Source organism: Caloenas nicobarica, chromosome 1 (assembly GCF_036013445.1).
Source record: "Caloenas nicobarica isolate bCalNic1 chromosome 1, bCalNic1.hap1, whole genome shotgun sequence".
Lineage (NCBI taxonomy): Eukaryota > Metazoa > Chordata > Aves > Columbiformes > Columbidae > Caloenas > Caloenas nicobarica.
The window spans coordinates 145,756,945-145,778,595 of record NC_088245.1 but is presented as its reverse complement, the minus strand read 5'-3'; the positions used below and the strand labels follow the sequence as shown (position 1 = coordinate 145,778,595).

The following is a 21,651-nucleotide window of genomic DNA, read 5'->3' as shown; positions in this document are numbered from 1 at the left end:
AATAAACAGAGATAATAACCATTTATAGGGAAATGTATTATATCTGTAGCTTGTCAAGACCACACTTATTTTCATTTTTGAGAACTTGCATTCTGCTTTATGCAGAATATATTTCCTTTGTTACATTAGTTCCTGCTAACGCTTTAGGTGTGTTCATTTCATGGATATATTTTTCACCTCATCAACCTGAGTACTAGTGAGACAAGAGATTAAATCCCTTTAGGAGTACCTAAACTGTGCTGCATAACTGTCCTTTGGACAGAACTGGAAGTAGTGAAATTTTCAAAACGTGGGCTGTAAAGTCCAGCTGACAAGAGCTATTCATGATTGCTGCTGTATGGAGTGCTTGTTTAGCAAAAAACAAATATGATTCTTGGATAGAGCTTTGCCTAAGAGATGTTGGTAAGCACACTGGCACATCAGTTCATAAATGAAAGATCAGAGAGAGTAGTGAGTAAACAGACTCATCGGTTTGTAGAGTCTTAGATTTGGAAGAAACCCTGGCCATCTTCCTTCGTTTGTATTTATATTCCATTTTCTTTACTAAGCTATTGTATGTTATGTTCATACAAATACCTACTATAGAAGCAATGACAGCTGATACGTATTTTTGAAAGATGGAATGAAATTTTGATTTCTTCAGGCTCTGCCTTCTTCCATTTTGATACTCTTTTGGTCCTTAAAATATGAGAAAGAAAGGAACAAGACTGCTGGTGGAAGTTGGTCTATCAATGTGAAATTATTTTTAAGCAAAGGAAAAGATGGAGGAAAATTCAAAGTGATGTCGTAATCAGCTTGGTTTGCTGTTCCCAAACACTCTTGCCCAAATCTTACCTGAGGTCTGCCATTTTTTCCTTTTGGTATCCATCATGAATAGCACAGCTGCAATAGACATAAACACTCTTTCTATGTGTCAAAAAGGGGCTGATGGAGAGACAGTCAAGGAAGGGACCCGCTTTCCCACTCATGATTAGTTCAACTCCTTCGGGATTTGAGGAAAAGTAGTAGTTGCCTGCAGCTAGTTTCTTACCATTTTATACTTGTTTTTCATGTTTAGGATATGATGAATTTAATTATTGGCTGAACCTCGCCATGTTTAAAGCACTCTCTTTTTCTGGGCTTGCAGATGAGGAATACTAAAGCACAGCAAAATTAAGTTATTTGTTTCTGTTCTTTCCATGAGTCAGCGGTACAAGTAGGAAATAATGCTCACGCTTATTCTTAGTTGCAGGAATCTTTCATCCCAAGAATAGGCCCATATACTTTGGTCCCTGAACAATACCCTGTCCCAAATAGCTTTTAAAAATAATTATTGCACAGATGCAGAGTTGATCTGATTGCCAAATATGATGGCAGACAGTAGTTGTTTTTTTTTTCTCTGCAGGCATGTTGACAGGAACCTTTGGTTTCCTTTACTTCCTCTGAAGTGTTAAGGGAAGCTCCATTGTTAAGGCTTTCTAACTGTATTCGACAGCTGTAGTCTTCTAAACCAGCAGCATTGAGTTTTTTTGGTGTTTGTGTTGTGGTGGTGTTTTGGTGTGGGTTTTGTCTGTTTTGGGGTGGGGTTTTTTGTGTTTTTTTGTTTGGTTGTTTTTTTTACTGTCTGTGAAAGGGGAAGTTCTGGAAGAGGAAGCGGGGGGATAAATGAGTCAGGGGTATACTGGATTATCAAGAGTGAACTGCTAGCAGCATATGTCATTTTTAGTCATGTTCCTGTGCTTTCTGGAGATCTTCAGAAATTTGTGTTTCTTCAGCTTTTTTTTTTTTTTGTGATTTCCTGAACTTTGTACATTCCTCTCTGTGTCGCTTGCAGTAGTTAATGGCAGAAGTGTAATCTGTCAAAGGGCTTTATGGGCAGCCATGATTTTCCTCATGGTGGCAAAATACAAATGGGAAATGATTAGGAAAGGGCTTTTTTCACAGAATGGAAGCCTGGGCCACAAAATGCAATGCTGAGCCATCAGAGACCAGAGTGGAAAAGCTTGGTATATATGTCTCTACTTCCTTCTTTGTTACCTGCATCACAAGACTCTATTCTGTCCCTTCGAATTAGTAACGTGTATTTTGTAGGATCCCTGTGTTTTACTACAACTTGAGCATATGGATCAGAAATCTGTTTTGAGTGTAACTAAGTATGTGAAATGAGCTCTGTACAGATGCTTTGGATTTTGAAGCTTTAGTATTTGGGGAGTGTGGATTTTTAAAATTTAAAATCAACAATTCACCTCATGAAGGCGTTTCGAACTTTCTTTTATCTTGGTTCACAAGCAGTGATGATTTGCAGTTTTGCCAAGTAACAGAGCTGTCTTTGTACAATTATTCTAAATAAGAATTGTAGAGGAATTATCTGTTGTTTAAGAATAGTGTGGTACACTTTTGTGTCAGATTTATCTAAAATATTCTTAGCTGCCAAATGGACTTTATTCTAGATCTAAAGACTGTTTCTGCTGTGCCAGGGGATTGAGTTATATATTATGAGCCTGGAAAGTTGATGTATTGTTTATTACAGCATGTTGTTATTTAACAAAATATATCTACGTGGATGCAGAAAGATTAAACACTTACTAGATGCAATGAAGAAGGAAACTCAGCAGTAACCTCATTTTCGGAATGACAGAAATGCAAAGAGAGACACTATTTTTTTCTAGAAATATGTGTAGTTCTAAAATAATAATTGGTTTTCATGGGAGATAGTAAGATTCAAGCATAAGTAGAAGCAATGTACTCAGTATGTAAGCAGGTTTATGCATTTTCAAATTGTTGCATGGGATATAAGTACATATTGTTAAAAAGACTTCGTTATCATCTGCGAAATCCAGTAATTGTGAAGGGTCCGGGCACAGAAGTTTGCTTTGCTTTGTATATTTATGTATATGCTGGTTCTGCCAAATGTATTTGTTTGGAGCTCTCCGAGTATTTCACTCTGTTCATCCGCACACACAGGCAGCAAACGCAGGACACGGGCGGCCTCCCACCGCATCAGCCAGGCCGGTGGCAGAAAGGAGGTGCCACTGCCTCATTCCCTGTCCGGCTCTGTTCGCCAGGCCATAGTGCCTTCCAAAAAGTAACACTAACTTTCGTACTGTGATCACAAAGTTGACAGAGCCGAAACTCACCTAGGTTATTGCACACCAGTCATGCTTCCGTTTCCTGTTTAATAAATACAGGAGGGTAGGCCTACTTCAGACCTTCTGCTACTGGAGCTGCCACTGCTCTGGTTATGGTTGAGATGTTGTAATATTTCCATTATTAAACCCTATTTTCAAATTGCATGTGACTAGGTATTTGAAAAGTCCTTTAGTTATGAAATCTTTGCGTTTCTCTAGTCTCTAGCCTGACCCCACTCCCCAGAGTTGAAGGGAAAATTGATTAAAAATACAGTCATTTACTGAAAAGTGAACACACAATTCCTGTTTTCAGGCTTTACTGTCTGTATTTTAGAAACTTGCTGATGAAGTGTAACTCCAAAAGACAGATGAATTTTTAAGTTAACAAAATGCGTGTTTCTTCTGATTAACTAAAAGATGTTTACTGATTCAATAGACCTTTACAAGATTATGCTAAATGAAAATACAGTTTTTAATTTTTATAACTTGGGCGTTGTGGCATTGCTTTGAATCTTGGTGGTTCTTCAGTAGATCAGTTGTGTACAAGCATGTCTGGCAACAAATAATAAAGTATGACTGAAAAACTAGTACTTCAGAAATAAAGTTCTAAAATGGTTTTGAACTGTATGGCATCGGTTTGAGTTAGCAAAAGAAATTTAGCAAAAGCTAAGCATGAATCATAGGAAAAACATCGAATAATGAGTGTTACGTATGTTGCAAATAGTATGGAAGAGGCCTACACTATGCATTACATGAAATGCAGTTGATATAGCATTGTCTTGTGTTAAAATATTTTTTAAATCTTACCACAGTAGCTATTATATTATGGAGAATGATCATCTCAGTTCACTTTGATATAAAGAGGCAGTGTTGTTGGATTTTTGATTTCTGAAAGATAAGGTTTTTCTCATCAGCATGAAAAACAGTCTCTCTACAGACATAAAGGAGATTTTTTTGTGCTCTGTACCAGGCATCACACAACTGAGGAAACCTGTTCCAGGTTGCCAGTGAAAGTACATTATAGTTTTAAACCATGAAGGCTGATTGCTGAGGCATTAAAACCATTGTTTCGCTATAATTTGGATACCATTTTTTTTGAGGTGTAGCTCCAATATGATCCTTTAAGATGTCTCTCACCTCCTAGAATCTAGTGAGTCAAAGGGTCTGTCTAGACCATGGATCTGCTCAGCTCTTCTGTGCCATCCGACAAGTTTTGTAGTAGCTCCCTAGGTAAATTCATGCCTGACAAGCAGCCCTGCAGCAGGGCGCCTTGCTAATGTACACAGATACATAGTGCGCCAGGCAAGGGAGAGCTCTGTTCAAACTTGCACCGAGTCATGTTGTCATCTGTCCTGAGTACAGAAAGCTTCTCGCTTAATCTTGCATTTAGGGCAGGCTGAGGGAGCCACATTAAAATAGCTGTTGCTAGCTCTCTGCATCAGGCTTGACTTCTGAGGAGTAAAATAATAAAGGACACGTGTGTGTAATTAAAGTACAAAGGAAACAGGAAGGGGAATAGCAAGGAACAAATCCAGAAAATAAGGAACAGTTGGGCATCATAATTATAGACATCTGATTATACTGAAGGAATTAAAACACTCTGAAAGAATTAGCCCTATAACCACTCTGAATCTTGAGGGGAGAGAGAGTATTCATCAGGGGTTTGTTTGTTTGTTTTAAATCACTTATTTTCAAAAGAAGGATCTTTAGCATAGTTTTCCTGGTAGCAAAACCTACAGCAAAATCTGCAACACAGCTTTCACAGGGATCTCTGTCATAACTTTTCCACAGATTTAGTTGAAATAATTACTGCTTCAGTACTAAGTTGAGTGTTATTTTAGGAACATCCCATTAAATTTGTTCTACTAATTTTTTTTTCCCCCAAAGATTTTGAGCACTCAAATTCTGAAAGTAATTTGGTGTGCATTTGTAAAAATCTATCAGTTGATTCTTAATCTTTTCATGTGGCTAGGGACTTACTCTAAGTTAGAATTTATTTAAAATACTGTGTATAAGCAGTTATAAAGTACATGATTGATAAAGATTTTTATTATGTCTTCCATTAAATTGTTTGAGGCACTACGAAGTAGTACCTGAAATCATGAAAGGTGAATGGACTTAACACAGGACACTTCTAACTCATTCAAATACTTTATTGAAGTAAATAAGAATATAGTTCTTCATCAGAAACTGCTCAGTCTCCTGGGTGGCCTGTATTTCATGTATCAGGTGGGAAAATGCTTGTTTTTTACTGCCAGGATCATCTAAGGAATCTCCAGAAGGAAATTAATAGAGATTGCTTCACCCTTCTTCTCTTTCCTCTCCCCACGATCTCTCACAGATTTTTCCATACAAAAGGATTATTTATATTTAAGGATTCTGTGTTCTTTGCACTATACAAATGGGATTTCTGTGCCAATAACGAAATAAGTTTTGATTAGCTGATGGAAGTCTAGAAAGTTTATGGAACTAAAATGATACCAAAGCAGCTTGATTTTTTGTTCCTAACACGCCACTGAAAACTGAAAGCAAGCTTTAACTAAAGAGAAGGCCTTTAGGCCTTTAAAAAGAGAATAGGAAGTAGATGCAGTAAGGAAAAGCTGGGGAGAATAAAAAACAGAATTGTCATAGGAAAAAAAGAGTAAACCTAATCCCATGCTGTGTTTATATTTCTAGACACCTGGATGGAAATAGGTTAGATGTCACATATAAAACCATATTTTGAGGTGTGTGGATGTAGTGTTTTTGTTGTTGTTGTGGTTTTTTTTGTTTGTTTGGTGGGGGTTTTTTTGGGGGGTGGGGTGGGGTTGTTTTTTGGTTTTTTGGGGTTTTTTTTTGTTGTTGGGGTTTTTTTGTTTTGATTTTTGATTTTTTTTTAATGTATTAGCTGTCTAATTTCTATACATTCCTGCTTCTATAATGATTGCATGAAGTAGACACACACAAACTTAATCTTTACAGGGATGAGAAAGGTATCTGGAACATGCAGTTGAGAACTCAAATCTGTTCCACTGCTTAACAAATGATTTTATTTTCACGAAGACTTATGATAAATATGTCCTCAGAAGTGCATGGAAACACAAAGTGCTGATTTATATATCTTTGAGTTTTCAGTTGAAAGCTCAGTGTTTTTCTTGTGTCATACAGTGATTATATTTCTCAAATATGTAGGATATATAAAATACTGAAATATTGATTCAATTTATTCAGTTTTAAGGATCTGATTTGAATATTTTTTTTTTTATATCCACAGGAGAAACCTAACAAAGCTGTCCCTCATCTTCAGCCACATGCTAGCAGAAATCAAAGCTATTTTTCCAAATGGCCAGTTCCAGGGTGATAACTTTCGTATCACCAAAGCTGATGCTGCAGATTTCTGGAGAAAATTCTTTGGAGATAAGTAAGTACTAACACTTTGCAAAATCCTTTATTTTTTATAGTTGTAAGCATAAAAAGGAATGACATTTTCAAAAATGCAAATGATGGTTCTAAGTATGTGGGTGGGCATTTTAAAGGTCATTTCTTGTCCAAGTCTTTAAGTTGGCTGAAATTGCTAAATTCATTATTAACGATTTTTTTTTTTTTCAATGTTGTAATTCACTTAAAGGATGAGTAAAAATGTATGGGTAGTTCTGTACAGGACACTTACACTCAGTCACAAATTAGACTACATTGCATGAAGTTTATCAGTTCCATTCTAGGGTGAAGATAGCACATTGTTTTCATAATGTATATGGCAAATCTTGTCCTTTCACATTATATGTATATATTATACAAATGATAACTCTGAAGTCTGAATCAGCAACTTGATGATGGTGTCATGGACAATATGTTTCCTTATCCCATCTTAAAGTTTTTAACTACTAGTTTCTAACTACTGCAATATTTAGTGGTCTTTAAGTATTTGAAATAATGTTTTTATCTCTTATTATCAAATCAGATTTTCTACAACTGTAACATAGTCACAGGGGACTACTCTTGTTCAAGTTCTATTATGGAAAGAGATAGAAAAACTGGAGATATGTCAGAAGTTTAATCAAAAGCAGTTTTGGGAGAAACTTAGTGTTCGATAATGTGTAATAAAATGAATGCTAAGTCTGACTTGCAGATATGTGACTAAATCCATATAGCAAATGCAATATCGAAAATGTAAAAGTAGGCAGTTGTGCATATAGAGGTTCTTTTGTTTGTTTCTGGCAAACAGTTTTGTTTATGATTACAGATACAGGTGAATAAAAGATGCATAACTTGATCACTTTCTCATGGAACGTTTAGTAGTGTAACAGTGACATAAGAGGGAGAAGGCAAGCGATTTTGAATGTTGTACGATATAATGGAGCAGTCATTATGATCATAAAGTCTGATATCTTCCACAGTGTAGGCCATAGCAAATCACAGAACAATTCTTGCAAAAATGCTTACTGACCAAGAAGAGCTCTTTAAAGTAAGTCTTTAATTCTTTATTTAGAATGCCAGTGTAGTAGGTTGGCACTTTCTCAAATTAGTTTCTTTCAGTGTGAATTTTCAACAGTTTCATTACCTTTTTTTGGTAGTCTAAACACACCTACTGCTAGCTTCCAGCATTTTGGTTTCATTATAGTGTTACCTGGTAACTTCAGTCTTCAAACAAATTTCTTTCCTCTATAGATGATGTTAGAGTGTGATCAAGTCATTGTATCAGTCCTCTTTTTGTTAGAGGAAAAGAATCTGACCATGTTTTGTGTTACTCATTTCAATGTGAAGATGACCTTTAAAGTACCCAGAAATGTTCAGATAAAGTTATCTGAAGGATTCATTTACGTGATGCGTAGGGGCTCTCTATCAGATAAGGCTCTTAAAAAAACATGTCAGTCGGAAAAAGAAAAACATGACCTCCAAAAACGTGACTTAACCATGATGATCTCTGTTCAGTGTTTTTCTCTTCCTCCCTTTCTCCCTTGGCTGAGCATCTCTCAGAATTTAAATCTCTTCCTGGTCCTTCTCTTTTCCTGTTGGGCTCTGTCCTTGAATGACCTTTATCAGCTGTCTCGATTGCAAATTGCATTTCTATCATTGCAACTTACAGACCTCATCTTCTGCAAGCTACTGTTTGTTTCTGTCAGTTCATCTTACTCGTTTCATCAGCTTCACTATCACGTTCCTCTTTATATTTCTCTACTAGCTTGTGCTTTCTATGTGAGATTCAAGTGTTCCCTTCAAGTTTCCTTCCAATGGTCCTGCCAGTTTCCTTTGGGAGATGGCACAAGTGATAGTTACTTGAAGTGTCAGACAGTAGGATACTGTAACATATTAATAAGTTTTTGTCAGAACAAGGTTGGTAAGAAATATTTTTCAACTGCATCAGTCCATCTGAACAACTCAGCTCTACCTTTGTCTTTCTCTCCTTTCGCACTTAACTCTTCCTGGCTCAATCCGTGGAATGCTTCTTTCTAGTGCCCCTTTTTAGGGCCCCAGAACTATTACCATACCTTTTTTAAACTTTGTGGGATTTTTTTTGTTTTGTTTTGGTTTTAGTTTTTTGGGGGGTTTTGTTGTTTTTTTTTTTTTCCTAGCTTATCTAAATTTCTTCGTAAAATACAACTTTAAATATGAACTTTCAGTATTAACCCTCTGAAGTCCTCCCCTCCCTGTGCACTTAGATAGGGTCGGTTTAGGTGTTTCTGTTAAGCATCCATGCACCAAATTGCCCAGGAATCAAGGCAGTTTCAGGACATCCAGTTAACTACATACATACTCTTGGTCATCTAGTACAGCCTGGAAGTTTTTTGAGTTCTGCTTGTCAGATGCTTCCTTTCAGACTAGGTAAATAACCATTGTTATAGTGTTTCCAGCTCTTTTCCAATAAACTGAATCTGTTTTAATTACCTGTCTTCTAAACCGTGAAGAGTTGATCTGTGCTTGGCAGCCTTGCCATTGTCTCAGGTTTAGTTAATTGTGCTTAAGTAACTGTAAAACATGTAACAGCATGTATGTCAAATAAACAGATGAGAAAAAGTTTTATTGGCATTACATTTAATGTCTTCATTAAACAAAATGCCTGAAGCTTTTTAAACATTAATTATTTTCTAATCCATTTAGAAATATGTGGCAGGTATGCCTGCAAGCCACATCTTTTACAATGGGCCTGTTATGAGAAATTAGTTTGCAAATATGCTAGTATCACTTCCCCAGAAGTAGAGCCTACATAAAGATTTTGGGTGTTGCAAACAACTGATAAAATCTGTTTGTAACCTGACCACCTCAAGATAGGCCCCTGGGACTATCTGAAACCTCAAACTCTGTATGGGCACGTAGTGCAAATGAAGGAGGACAGGGAGGAACTGTCTTATATGTTCCCTGGCTGCATCACTGTTTTATAGGGCAAGCCTGTACTCCTCACTTGTTTACAAAAAGCAGCCCTTACTTTGAGGTCGCTAAGTAATACTGCTCAAGAATAGAGCATAAATAAAAAGTAAGTTGTGCTGGATCTCGGCTTTTAATGAGTAAACTATACCACAAGAAATAATTCTGATGCATCGTTTAGTCTGATAGAAAGGAGGGAATTGGAACTACTAGATCAATTTATGATTTTTTTCAGCATAATATTATAATAAAAATCATCTTCCTGTTCCTAAACATAATGAATTGGAAGCTTTCCCATAATGTATTTTCTGCCTTGATTTCTTTCTGAAATGTTGTCATTTTTTTCTTTTTTATTTTGAAGTATTCTAAATAGCAAGAAGGAGGTCAATAGCCACTTAATGTTTTTAAGTCCACTCTTTGGCTTTCAATTTTTGTAAATATGACCTACACTTCTGTTTACAGAAAACCATATAATTTGCTGAGGTATTCAGTCCAAAAGGTAAAATTTCCAAGAGTCCAGTTTGTAACTTAAAAACCCCTGTATCTGATTTCTTTCACTGTTCTTCCCCAATAAATGGGGAACTTCTAATTTTGCTGGTTTGTTACATTTGTCTATCTGAACACTGGCTGCAAAATTGTGCAGCTGCAACTACATTATTCATCCTGTTATTAATAAGTGTCATAGAATGCGTTCATTCTTTTAGTGTTTAAAGCTGGTTAGGTGTATGTTCACATGACTTCAAACTCATTAGCAAAATAAGTGGCTAGGCTATTTCAAGTCTCTGATGATCACACATCTAGCTCCTCTCTGAATTTTCTGTAGAAAACACCGATGTAGAACTTGGAAAACTCTTTGAATGGCTTCTTCAGAGCCACGTGCTGAGAACTTCCCACATTCTTGGCCTTCAAATACCTCCTCAACTTTTGTATTTCTGATACACCTCTACAAAACTTCTAGATAATGGTAGTTGCTGGAGAAGCTTGGATGAGGCAGAATGCTGTGGTGCTTGTGACAGCAGCAGATACATTGGTGATGGAAGTCATCAGCCCTCACACAGGCAGAGAGTACAAAAGGGGTAAATAGTCAGAGCCTTTATAGTTGTGAGGTTTTCCAGTATCATATGTTTCAGAGAAGGGGAAACCTTGGAATTGATAGGATATTTGGAAAGGGTCTGGAGAGACTAATGTGGGGTTTAGGAATTTACAGGGAAGATTGATAAATCAAGGTGAGAGAGAATGAGATTTTGATTATTTGGGTGGAAGGAGAATGTGGACAATATGATGAAGGAAGAAGTGGAAGAACTGATTTCTCTGCAAGGGCAATGTAGAACGTGTATCCAAATTAGGAGGTGAGTGAGGAGGTCAGCGGTGTCCGCATAGAAGGCCCAAGATGGTTTTGGTGTATTGACTTTGTCAAGGAAGCTGACTGAGAAAAGCTTGTTGGGGAGATGAGGTAATAGAGTTTTGGATTAGCTTTGTGAAGACAAATATCAGGAATGAGTGACACCTTTCCAAAGGCTGAATTACTGGAATAGGCTGAGAATGGAGCTCTTTGGTATATCACAGACTATGAGGAGGAAGAGAGCCTTTTCAAGAAAATAGAGGAGCTGTCTGAAGAAGAACTAAGGAATAAATTGACACAAACTTTACACCATGGTCAAGGTCAAGATTTTAGGTTAAGATCTACACCAAGACAGACCTTGGTAGTGTCAAAAGCAGGAAAGCGGTGAAATTGAGATGTGATTTCTGAATTCGTACTGATTACTAGTATACAGTTACTGGAGCAAGTGGTTTTAGTGGAGTGAATCTTTACCCATGGTTTACCATTATAGTTGTGCTGAAGCAAATGATAGTTAAATGTACAGCTAAATAGTAATGTTAAGTGGAACTGTGAAATTGTAAGGCATGTAATCAGCAGTTATATTTGTTTACATATACTTTAGTAATCTCCAGTGAGTTGTAAATATGCATATAAAACATAATCTGATAGCTTCTTCATTATCCACATTTTATCACTGTTTAGTACTTGATGTTAATTTCCCCTGGTTCCTCGCTCATTTTAAGAGTACCTTGCAGCTTTTACTAGTTTTCTGTTTTGAGCAGAAATGTGCAAAATACCACTGGGAGTGATCCTGAATGGAGAAGGAGTGGGCGACATGACCTAACAGATCTTTCCAGCCTCCTAATTTGAAAGCTGCGGTGAAGTCATGCAGGGCTTTGTAACTATTGAAATTTGTGATTTGTGGCTGTCTTTATGTTGCAGAATGAATCAGCAGCAAAATGTCAGTGTTCTTAGGCTTTCAGTTCTCCATAGTTATGCCTTTTATTTTAACTTTTAAGGGCTTACTCTTCACTGTGAAACCTTAAAAAGTTGAAAGCATTTCTGTTATTGTTGTCAGATAAATTTTGTGTCCCCACACATTTTAGTTTCTGAAGAAACAGAATTTCTTTCACTGCTAGGGTCAAACAAGTGACTATTTTAAAGCTCTGATAATTTTTTTTTTTTTTAGATGATGCCTGAAATGTATTTTTTTTTAATTGGAATTTAGGAAAAAAAGTGTGGCTATCGATTTCTCGGTAGCAGTTAAACAGTATTTCAGATTGATAGTCTAAACTTTGAGTAGCTGTGGTTCTGCTGTGGTCAGTGCTTTTTGGCTCGGGATAGAACAGACGTAGCCTCTCTGGCTTGGGTTCAGAGAAGAAGCAGTAGAACAGGCAGACCACATTGCACAACTTCACTCAAAAACATTTAGCTGTCAGAAAGTGAGACCTTAGATAAGCTAGATTTTGGCACCTTGTTGAGCCCCTTAATTTATCACTTGATTTCCTGTTCTTGCTGCAGATAGTGCCCAGGAGCCACACTGTTACCTGAACACTGTAAAAATACAGACTGAAGAGGTGCTCCTGGCCCAGAGGACTTCAAATTTGAGTATGAGCTGAAGTGTAAAGGGAAGCCAAAAGATACAGAGAGGTGAAAGAGGAAGAGGCAGCAATCTGAGTGCCATACCGCACATCACCATCAAAACGAGTGTTTTAGCAACAGAAACTTTTAAAGAGAAAGAAGTAAACAGGGAATGGGGTTTTTGGAGGATGGTTCCTCCCTCGGCTGACGAGCAGCACAGGAAATACCTTTATTGGTACCCTAGTTTAAAAATTTGAGCTAGAGGCAGAAGGTATTGTTACCCAGCAGCTAGTGACTTGTAAATCTTGCTAGATGTTTTTCATAGAAGTGCAAGATAAACAAGTTTTAACAAGAGGATGGATAATATTATAAAGAAGAGCTAGTCAGTGGAAAGTTGCAAGACATGATTAAAAAACAGAAGAGGACAAGGGTCTTCACAGTTCTTCTGGATGGCTAAGAATAAAGTTGCATGTACAAAGGACAGAGAAAATAAAGTTATAGTTTGCACACAAGATTGTGAGGCAGGAGAACAGATTCTCAGTGGATAGGCAAGAGAGGCAGTGTTTTAAGTATAAAAGGACGTGCAAAAGCATAGATGTGCTTTGGATTGTGATTAGAAGTAAAAGTTGGAAATACACAGACAAGCGCATCCCTTTGGGGACACTTCAAGAACTGTGGACTTCCTATATTTGTTCTGCATGAGGTCACTAACAATTTTATTGGCCCAATATGACAGAATTCTTGTCATCCCTTAGGAAGGAACTTCTCAAGCCTTCTGTGTGTCAGTTGTTTGCTCTGCAGTTCAGAAGCCATGAAAACATGTGGCCTCTCACTTAAAACTGAAGCAGCAGTCTTAAGAAAATCCTTTGTTCAGTGATGATAAACTAAAATCCACGTTGCTCAGTGTAGACTTGCAAAGAATGTTGTTTCTATCTGGGTCAGCATTTGCTTGAATATTTTTGAGTTTGCTCTGGATACAGTATGCCCTTTTCATGTTACGCTTTCTGGCAACATTTGAGAGAGTCTCTTGTAGACAAAAATATTCACTGTAAGTTACACAGATACATGTTTACCTTCCTAGACATACTTGTGGTCTGGTCTGGTTCGAATGGGAGCGGTGCCACTTGACATTCCAGAATATCTGCATCTCCACAGTTTGGCTGAAGTGCTGTACTCTGCATGCTCAGGAAGTATTTGCTGCCTCTCCAGGTTTATTTTCATGTCTTGCTTTTTAATAATGCAGCAACATTCAGGGAGTTTAAGAAAATCCTGTGTACACATGATCAGGGCAGGAGGGACGGGAGGACCTAAATTCCTGTGCTAAGTTGCTTGCAAATTACATGCTGGACTCTAATCCTTCTCCTTTAGGCATATGGAAGTTGTGTGGGTGGTGTTTAAAACACTATTTGAGACTACAGAGTGATGCTTCCCTCCGTGTATCAATAATAGTCCATAGATACCATCCTATCTGAAGGTATTTTTAAAAAGCTTATACTTTGATCAGAACATTTTTTAATTCATCATTGTTCTTCAAGTACACTTACTAATTTTACTATTGCAAAAGAAATGAGGAGAAGTAGTGTCATTTTGAGAGGCTTGGAGAAGAAGTGGCTTATTTTAGGCTTTTGACAGGACTCTTAAATAGGAAGACAAGCCTGAGGTAATGCCAAGATAGATAGTTTTGTTGATTTAGGGGAGAGAGAAGATGTGCACAGAAAGCCTCTCCAGGAAAAAAAATATTCAGGATCATTTGTTTTATTTTGTGTTTTCTTTCCTTAAATTGATATGGGCTTGCTTCTACTCTAATGATGTGGAAAGTCAGTACAAAGGTACTGTATGGATGAAATGTTTCCTAAAAGTTTGGCAGACAGAGATTAAGTTTTCCTTGTAAAAGGTCCTCCATAACCTTTTTCTGCTGCATAAGTTGTGCGTTTCAGCTTCCTTCATATTTTTGTTTGCTTCTAAAATTACCTTTCTGAAGATTTTGAATCAATTGGAGGTCATAATAAAATAAGAATGTAGCACAATAACAGTATGTACCTGTAATGTAGTCAGATATTTTTGTAATCACAGAATGTTAGGGATTGGAAGGGACCTCGAAAGATCTAGTCCAATCCCCCTGCCGGAGCAGAACACCTAGTATTACTTCAGTGTTCGCTATTTTTCCTCAAATTCTATTATAAAAAGAGAAGCTGTTACCAAAGCCCTGGTTGTATCCGTTTATATTGTGTGCATGTGTAGCAGGGCTCTTAACTTTGGGCATTAAACATCTGAGGGAAGTACAGTCGCTATGTAGTACCGTACTTCGCATGAGATACTCCCCAGAACTTCTCAGCTGGAGTCATGTGTGCTCCATGAGAAGGGATAACTTACTTAACTATGACTAAATACCTGAAATACTGAGACACTGCACTTCCTCAACCTAATTCTATGGAGAACTGTTACCAGGATGTCACATCACATCTTTCTGATGGACTGTCGCAGAGCTGACTAACTCATCTCCTCCTAGACAAGTGTTTACAGGTCAGCCTAACAGCATGAGGCATGTGCAGAATACCTGCCAGCCTACTGTGCAGGGTATCATTAAGGCTTGATGCAACAAATACTACAAGGACAAAGATCACTGAAAATAGTTGTAGGAAATACCTTCTATGTTTCAGGAGCTGAACACTGCAGGCAGTGTTTCGTTACAAACAGGATCCTATTTTTTCTTTCTATAAAGGCTTTTTTTTTTCTGTTAAAAAAAAAAATTAACAATCTAAGCATGATATTAACTAGGACAGTCCAAATCTCAAGCTTGGTTTGATGGGTCCTGTTCTCTTCCCCCTCCTACTGCCCCTGCCATTTCCCTTAACAATTAAAATAACTCTTTAGATTTGAATAATGAAAATGTACCTTCAAAAACTATGTATCCCCTAAAACACAAGAAAGCAACAGCAGTGAAATGTTAATTCAAAAGAAACTCAACTTGCCAGCCCTCTATGAAAACCTCTTTCACTGCCACATCCCTGTGGGACACTTTCTGTGTCACATCCTCCTAGAGCTCTGCCAGAGGATGGTGATTCTCAGTGTACCTGAAAGGTCACCAGGTTGCAGGTCTGTCAGAGCAGGAGAAGAGGATGCTGCAGAATCCTCCACCTTCTAAAGACTAAGTTGCACCCTCATTTTAAGTGAGTGAGTGCTCTCTGCAAGGTCTCAGAAGAGTGCAGCAGTTTGTGCATATAAACTGGAGAGACACATTTGGGGAGAAATCATAGAATGTCCTGAGTTGGAAGGGATCCACAAGGATCATCGAGTCCAACTCCTGTCCCTGCATATGACAACCCCTGAAGAGAAATGGTCCCTGGCTGGTGCTCTTTCCAAGTATTTAGGAATGATAGCTGTGTAACAGTAGCTGCTGAGAAATAGGACTTAACTTTTTTTTACAACAAATTCTCAGCTTTATTTAAGAAAGCAAAAGATAAAAGACCTATTCCATAAAGCTGCAGAAAAAAAATAATCTGCTGAGTTTAGTGAATTTTAATTTGGGGCCACCAGTTTTTCAGACACTTGTTCTTGGAGTAGTCCCACAAAATAACTTTAGATGTTATTTCATTAGCTAATCACTCATTTCCCAACATCTGGTTTCTGTCTTAGCCAAAGCACTAGCCAACGGAGCTCTAAAAACATATGTTCTTGAAGATTTTTGCTTTGTCCGTTGTTGTTGGGATTTTGGGGTGCAGGGTGCCAGTGAATAGATAACAAAAGGTCCCACTTATTAACTTCATCTAATGAAGATGTTTTCATGAAGCTGTCTCAGGCGAGGCATGAAAAAGCAGTTGTAAGACATAGTATAGCTGTATTCCTTCCTGATGGATTCTCTATTGGTTTGTATTTAAGGATTATTGTATTAATCCTTTTAAAAAACCCACAACAAAACACACAAAAATCCCAAACAACCCCTACCCCTCAAAAAAACATCCCAAAAAACTATTCTAACCCCATTTCAGCATGATCCCGGTGCTGTAACCATTTAGGATGTTTTACATAGAGACCCAGAAGACATTTCAGAGCCATAGTTACAGGAACTAAATAAGCAATAGGCACTTGAACTAACACAACTGTAACACCACAAAAGCACTGTTTTCCAACTTCATTCTCTGAACTTAATGCAACATTTCATTCTCTCTTTACCATAATCAAAATTTGATGTGCATTCTTTCTTAAATGGCATCTGATGTGGTATCTCTCTTCAGCTCTTTGTGGTTTCCTGTTTTTCATACATAAATGAAAGTATCTGCCGAGATCTATTAAACTTCACATTTTGTCATTTATGACTTTCTCAATATAAGCCTCCAATTAACAAGTAGATTTCTTTGCACTTACAAATGTGATGAACGCCTGATGCGGTAGAAATACAGGAGTATGTCTTTAGTGTTGTACTTCAAATTACTATTTGTTTTATTTTAGGTTAACTGCAGAATATTTGATATGTGGTACCAACTTGGTCTTTTTTTTTTTTTTCCCATAGCACTGTGCTACCAAGTTATATACATTTCTGCATAAGAAAATAGTAAGAAGAACTGGAATAAAATTTTTTGGCTCTTATAAAAATAAGGCAATGTTAAGTAATAGAAATAGCAAGAAATATTGATGAGATTTTTGAGGATTGTGTCTTTTATCATTTTAGCAATTATTAAGAAAATATTATTATGAATGTGTGAAATCTTGTTAAGTCCTGAAAATAGCTATATATTGGTTAATAGTTGGTTACATTTCAGTTAATTAAAATGTTTTTAGAACATCATATCTGCTTTCAGCATGAGGCAGAACTTTTTTAAGAGAAGATGTTAGGCTTTGCAAAATTTGGATTTCACCCACTGACGTGAGAAGAAGAATTGCTATTATTGGACAACTTCTCATAGTTTTGAGAGTGATAAAATAGGGCACTTTCAAGTGATGGCCTCGTGTCAGGTTCCAAATACAAGCATTTGGCTGGCAAAATAACTAATCTGCAATATCTTTGACTGTGCAAGTAAGAACTGAATTTGACAGAATATGGCTTTGTATTAGAGGGGGTAATTTTCATTTCCTTCTATCCTGATTTTCCACCTTTTCCCACATTCACTACTGTCTGAAAATACTCCCCATCCTGCAAGAATGTGCGAAGGTGACGATCTGAGAAGACATGTCTTCTAATATGCATGCAACTGTCTTTGGACAGTATCACAGAATCACAGAATGTTAGGGATTGGAAGGGACCTCGAAAGATCATCTAGTCCAATCCCCCTGCCGGGGCAGGAACACCTAGGTGAGGTTACACAGGAAGGTGTCCGGGCGGGTTTTGAATGTCTCCAGAGAAGGAGACTCCACAACCTCCCTGGGCAGCCTGTTCCAGTGTTCCGTCACCCTCACTGAGAAGAAGTTTCTTCTCAAATTTAAGTGGAACCTCTTGTGTTCCAGCTTGAACCCATTACCCCTTGTCTTACTGTTGGTTGTCACTGAGAAGAACCTGGCTCCATCCTCATGACACCCACCCTTTATATATTTATAAACATTGATGAGGTCACCTGTCAGTCTCCTCTTCTCCAAGCTAAAGAGACCCAGCTCCCTCAGCCTTTCCTCATAAGGGAGATGCTCCACTCCCTTAATCATCTCTGTTGCCCTGTGCTGGACTCTCTCCAGCAGTTCCCTATCTTTCTTGAACTGAGGGGCCCAGAACTGGACACAATATTCCAGATGAGGTCTCACCAGGGCAGAGAAGAGGAGCAGGAGAACCTCTCTCGACCTACTAACCACCCCCCTTCTAATACACCCCAGGATGCCATTGGCCTTCTTGGCCACAAGGGCACAATGCTGGCTCATGGTCATCCTGCTGTCCACCAGGACCCCCAGGTCCCTTTCCCCTACACTGCTCTCCAACAGGTCATTCCCCAACCTATACTGGAACCTGGGGTTGTTCCTGCCCAGATGCAAGACTCTACATTTTCCCTTGTTATATTTCATTAAATTTTTCCCCGCCCAACTCTCTAGCCTGTCCAGATCTCGCTGGACGGCAGCACAGCCCTCTGGCATGTCAGCCACTCCTCCCAGTTCGGTGTCATCAGCAACCTTGCTGATAGTGCACTCAATTCCCTCATCCAAGTCATTGATGAATATATTGAATAGTATTGGTCCCAGAACTGACCCTTGAGGCACTCCACTAGATACAGGCCTCCAACTAGACTCCGCCCCATTGATCACGACTCTCTGGCTTCTCTCCTTCAGCCAGTTTGCAGTCCACCTCACTACCCGATCATCCAGTCCACACTTCCTCAGTTTTGCTGTGAGGATGCTGTGGGAGACGGTGTCAAATGCTTTGCTGAAGTCAGGGTAGACCACATCCACGTCTCTGCCATCATCAATCCACCTTGTTACGTCTTCATAAAAGGCTATGAGGTTGGTCAAACACAACTTCCCCTTGGTGAAGCCATGTTGACTGTCCCTGATGACCCTCTTGTCCTTGATATGTCTTAAGATGGCACCAAGGATAAGGTGTTCCATCATTTTCCCAGGGATGGAGGTGAGGCTGACCGGTCTATAGTTGCTCGGGTCCTCCTTCTTGCCCTTTTTGAAGACCTATCCCACATCATCACCCAAAAATGGAAAGAGGGAAGAAAAGATAACTTGAGCCCCAGACTCTTTCAGCATTCGTCCCAAGGCCTTGAAGTCTTTCTTCATTTCCCTCAGACTACGGGATGCCGCTTCCTCCCCATCTGTCTGGAAGATCAGCAGCGGGTAGTAGTCCGTTGGGTGCACCAGGTTGGTATCAGTGGTAGCTGGTTGGTGCTGTCAGATTACTTGACCAGTGTTTATGAGCTATAGCTATAAAAAAAGTTACCACAGTAGATACTGAATTGATGCTTAGCATTCTGACAAGAGAGGCTGCAAAGAAAGGAGTTCTTTACCAAACAGAGCTGGTCCTTCACATTATCTTTGAGAGGGTGTGAGCTTCATTTCTACACCTGCTTGGTAGGAAATTTCAGTTTCTGCAGTGTCCTTTTTGTTGTCCTCTGAAGGAAACTTGATATTTATCATTGTAAAACAAATGGCACTTTGACTGTGTTTAAAAGAAGGTAAACCATGCTTTCATTTGCTTAGGCTGCTTTCAAAAAACTTGTTTTTTTTTTTTTTCTGTAGAGAAACCAAATTAATGTTCTACTTCTTTAAAAGAAGTCCAGTTCTGACATCTAAATAAGGTATCAAATATTAAATATGTAGTTTTATTGAATTTATTATTTCTACCCCTCTCACAGAACTATAGTGCCATGGAAAGTGTTCAGGCAGTGCCTTCATGAAGTTCATCAGATAAGCTCTGGTTTGGAAGCAATGGCTCTGAAATCTACTATTGACTTGACCTGCAATGACTACATTTCGATTTTTGAATTTGATATCTTCACTAGATTATTTCAGGTAAGGTTTGAAAATTTTAGATACTTATATGAATTTTTAGAAGCTTAGTGCCCTGAGATGACTACCTGTGGGTCAAGGAAGCAGATATTTTGGAAAAACTGAAATAACTGAAACACTGGAATTCAGAAATAAATTGTGCTTTGTTTTTAGTCTGTCGGAGTCACCTAACTCTGAATCAACACCTACATTTGAAAAACTGAAAACATCCAGTAACTCCTGCTTCATTTCTGCACATATTTAGTATGATTACAGTATCTTTGTGTTTGCTGCTTACTTATTTTTCACTAATCTTAAATGCATTCTTAAAAATGTAGGCCTTCAGGTACTTGTGTTTTCATTGTGCTTTTGTATCTATATATACCAATATGAAGTGTTTCTGCAAACACATAAGGAAAATTACATGTGACTTTTTAGGCTAAATGTAAGCTTAACTCTCTATGAACATATTTTTGCCATTAATGCTGTGCTGTTTATTTACAAGGGACTATCTTTGGAAATAGCATTAAGTGTATTACTGTTAATAAGTAATATTTATCTGAAATAAGCTCGTATGTAAGTCACATGCCTCTGTTAACCTTGTGTCCATTCTAGAGAGCATACTAGAAGTATTTTAATCAATATAGAAGGTGGTGCTGTTTTGCATCTCTATTAAAAGTGTGACCAGCAGGTCGAGGGAGGTTTTCCTCCTCCTCTGGTGAGGCCGCATCTGGCGTACTGTGTCCAGTTCTGAGCCCCCGCAGTTTAAGAAGGGCAAGGAATTACTGTTCCGTCTTCCATGTCATTCTGTGATAATCTTTGTTTAGCTTTCTTGGTTTTGCTGTTATGGGAAAGGGTGCCATTACAAAGTTGATATTAAGATTTGGCAGGAGATGATTAATGGTTTTAGTTTACAGCATTTTGATCATCTCTTCTCCATTCTGAGTCAAAACTATTAAAGTTTAAAATGTTATGGTGTAAGTAATCTCTCTTTTAAATTTAACCACAAACATTGGTCACACACACAGGTTATGGAGGTTTAAACAAAACTTTGGGCATTCTATTTGATGAAATAATATACGAGAGAACATAGATTACTTTATGCTGCTTTAGCAAAATCCTCCTAAGCTTTGCCCTTTATGTGGAGCTTGATATGATCAAGCATTCCTGTCTGAACGTCAAGTCCTGTCAAAGTTTCTCCCTTTGTATTTAGTATTTAGCAAACTAATATGGTGTTCGGGTTACTAATCAAACCTAAATCTTGATCTCAGACTTGACTGCAGAATGTCTGAGGCCCATTGGCTGCAACATACATCACTATGAAATGCATTTAAAGTTCCTTTCTGTAGAATATTCTTTCCCATAAGCATTCTGCTTACAAATAATAACAGGATTTGAGCATGTGTGATTTGTTGCTTCTTTTTTTTAGTCTGTACATCAAATGTAAAATTAAATGAGAAGCCAGTGATCTGAGGAGTAACAGTTTGTTCTGACCCTGTGTGGGATCTTACAGATTGCATTAAACTTCAGGACAGAAGCCTCAAATGAGATTTATTTTCCTTGTTCTGTAAGCCGGTGAATATGTCTGCATTAGTTTCTTTGTAAGGCCATTGCTGGTTTGATTCATTACCATGCCTGATGCTAGAAAAAGGGGATCAGCAGTACTGATATATGTAAGGAGGGAAGGCTGGTTAGGATTAACTTTTAATTTAACAAAGAAGCAGAGAGAGGATTTTTGCCAGACAGACTACCAGCTGGTGCAATAGCTGTATAACTGTTGAACTTGCACTGAACTTAGTCTGAGGACCTCTCCCAGAGGTTGCGTTTTACTTCTCTAGTTTTTAAACAGCTTCTTTAACGACGTGTGCATACACCCACGGAGACAAAATCCCA

At 38.1% G+C, this 21,651-nt stretch overlaps 1 protein-coding gene across 3 annotated transcripts in view; it reads left to right on the top strand.

Annotated features, from left to right (window-relative positions):
* The window catches only part of CBLB (Cbl proto-oncogene B), a 138,840-nt gene that overhangs the window by 64,070 nt on the left and 53,119 nt on the right, over positions 1–21,651 (top strand). For all 3 annotated transcript variants that reach the window (XM_065646408.1, XM_065646415.1, XM_065646425.1), the window contains 2 exons: positions 6,361–6,507; positions 19,626–19,782. In XM_065646408.1, the coding sequence (XP_065502480.1) occupies positions 6,361–6,507; positions 19,626–19,782 (304 nt within the window). The remainder of the gene's footprint in view (positions 1–6,360; positions 6,508–19,625; positions 19,783–21,651) is intronic.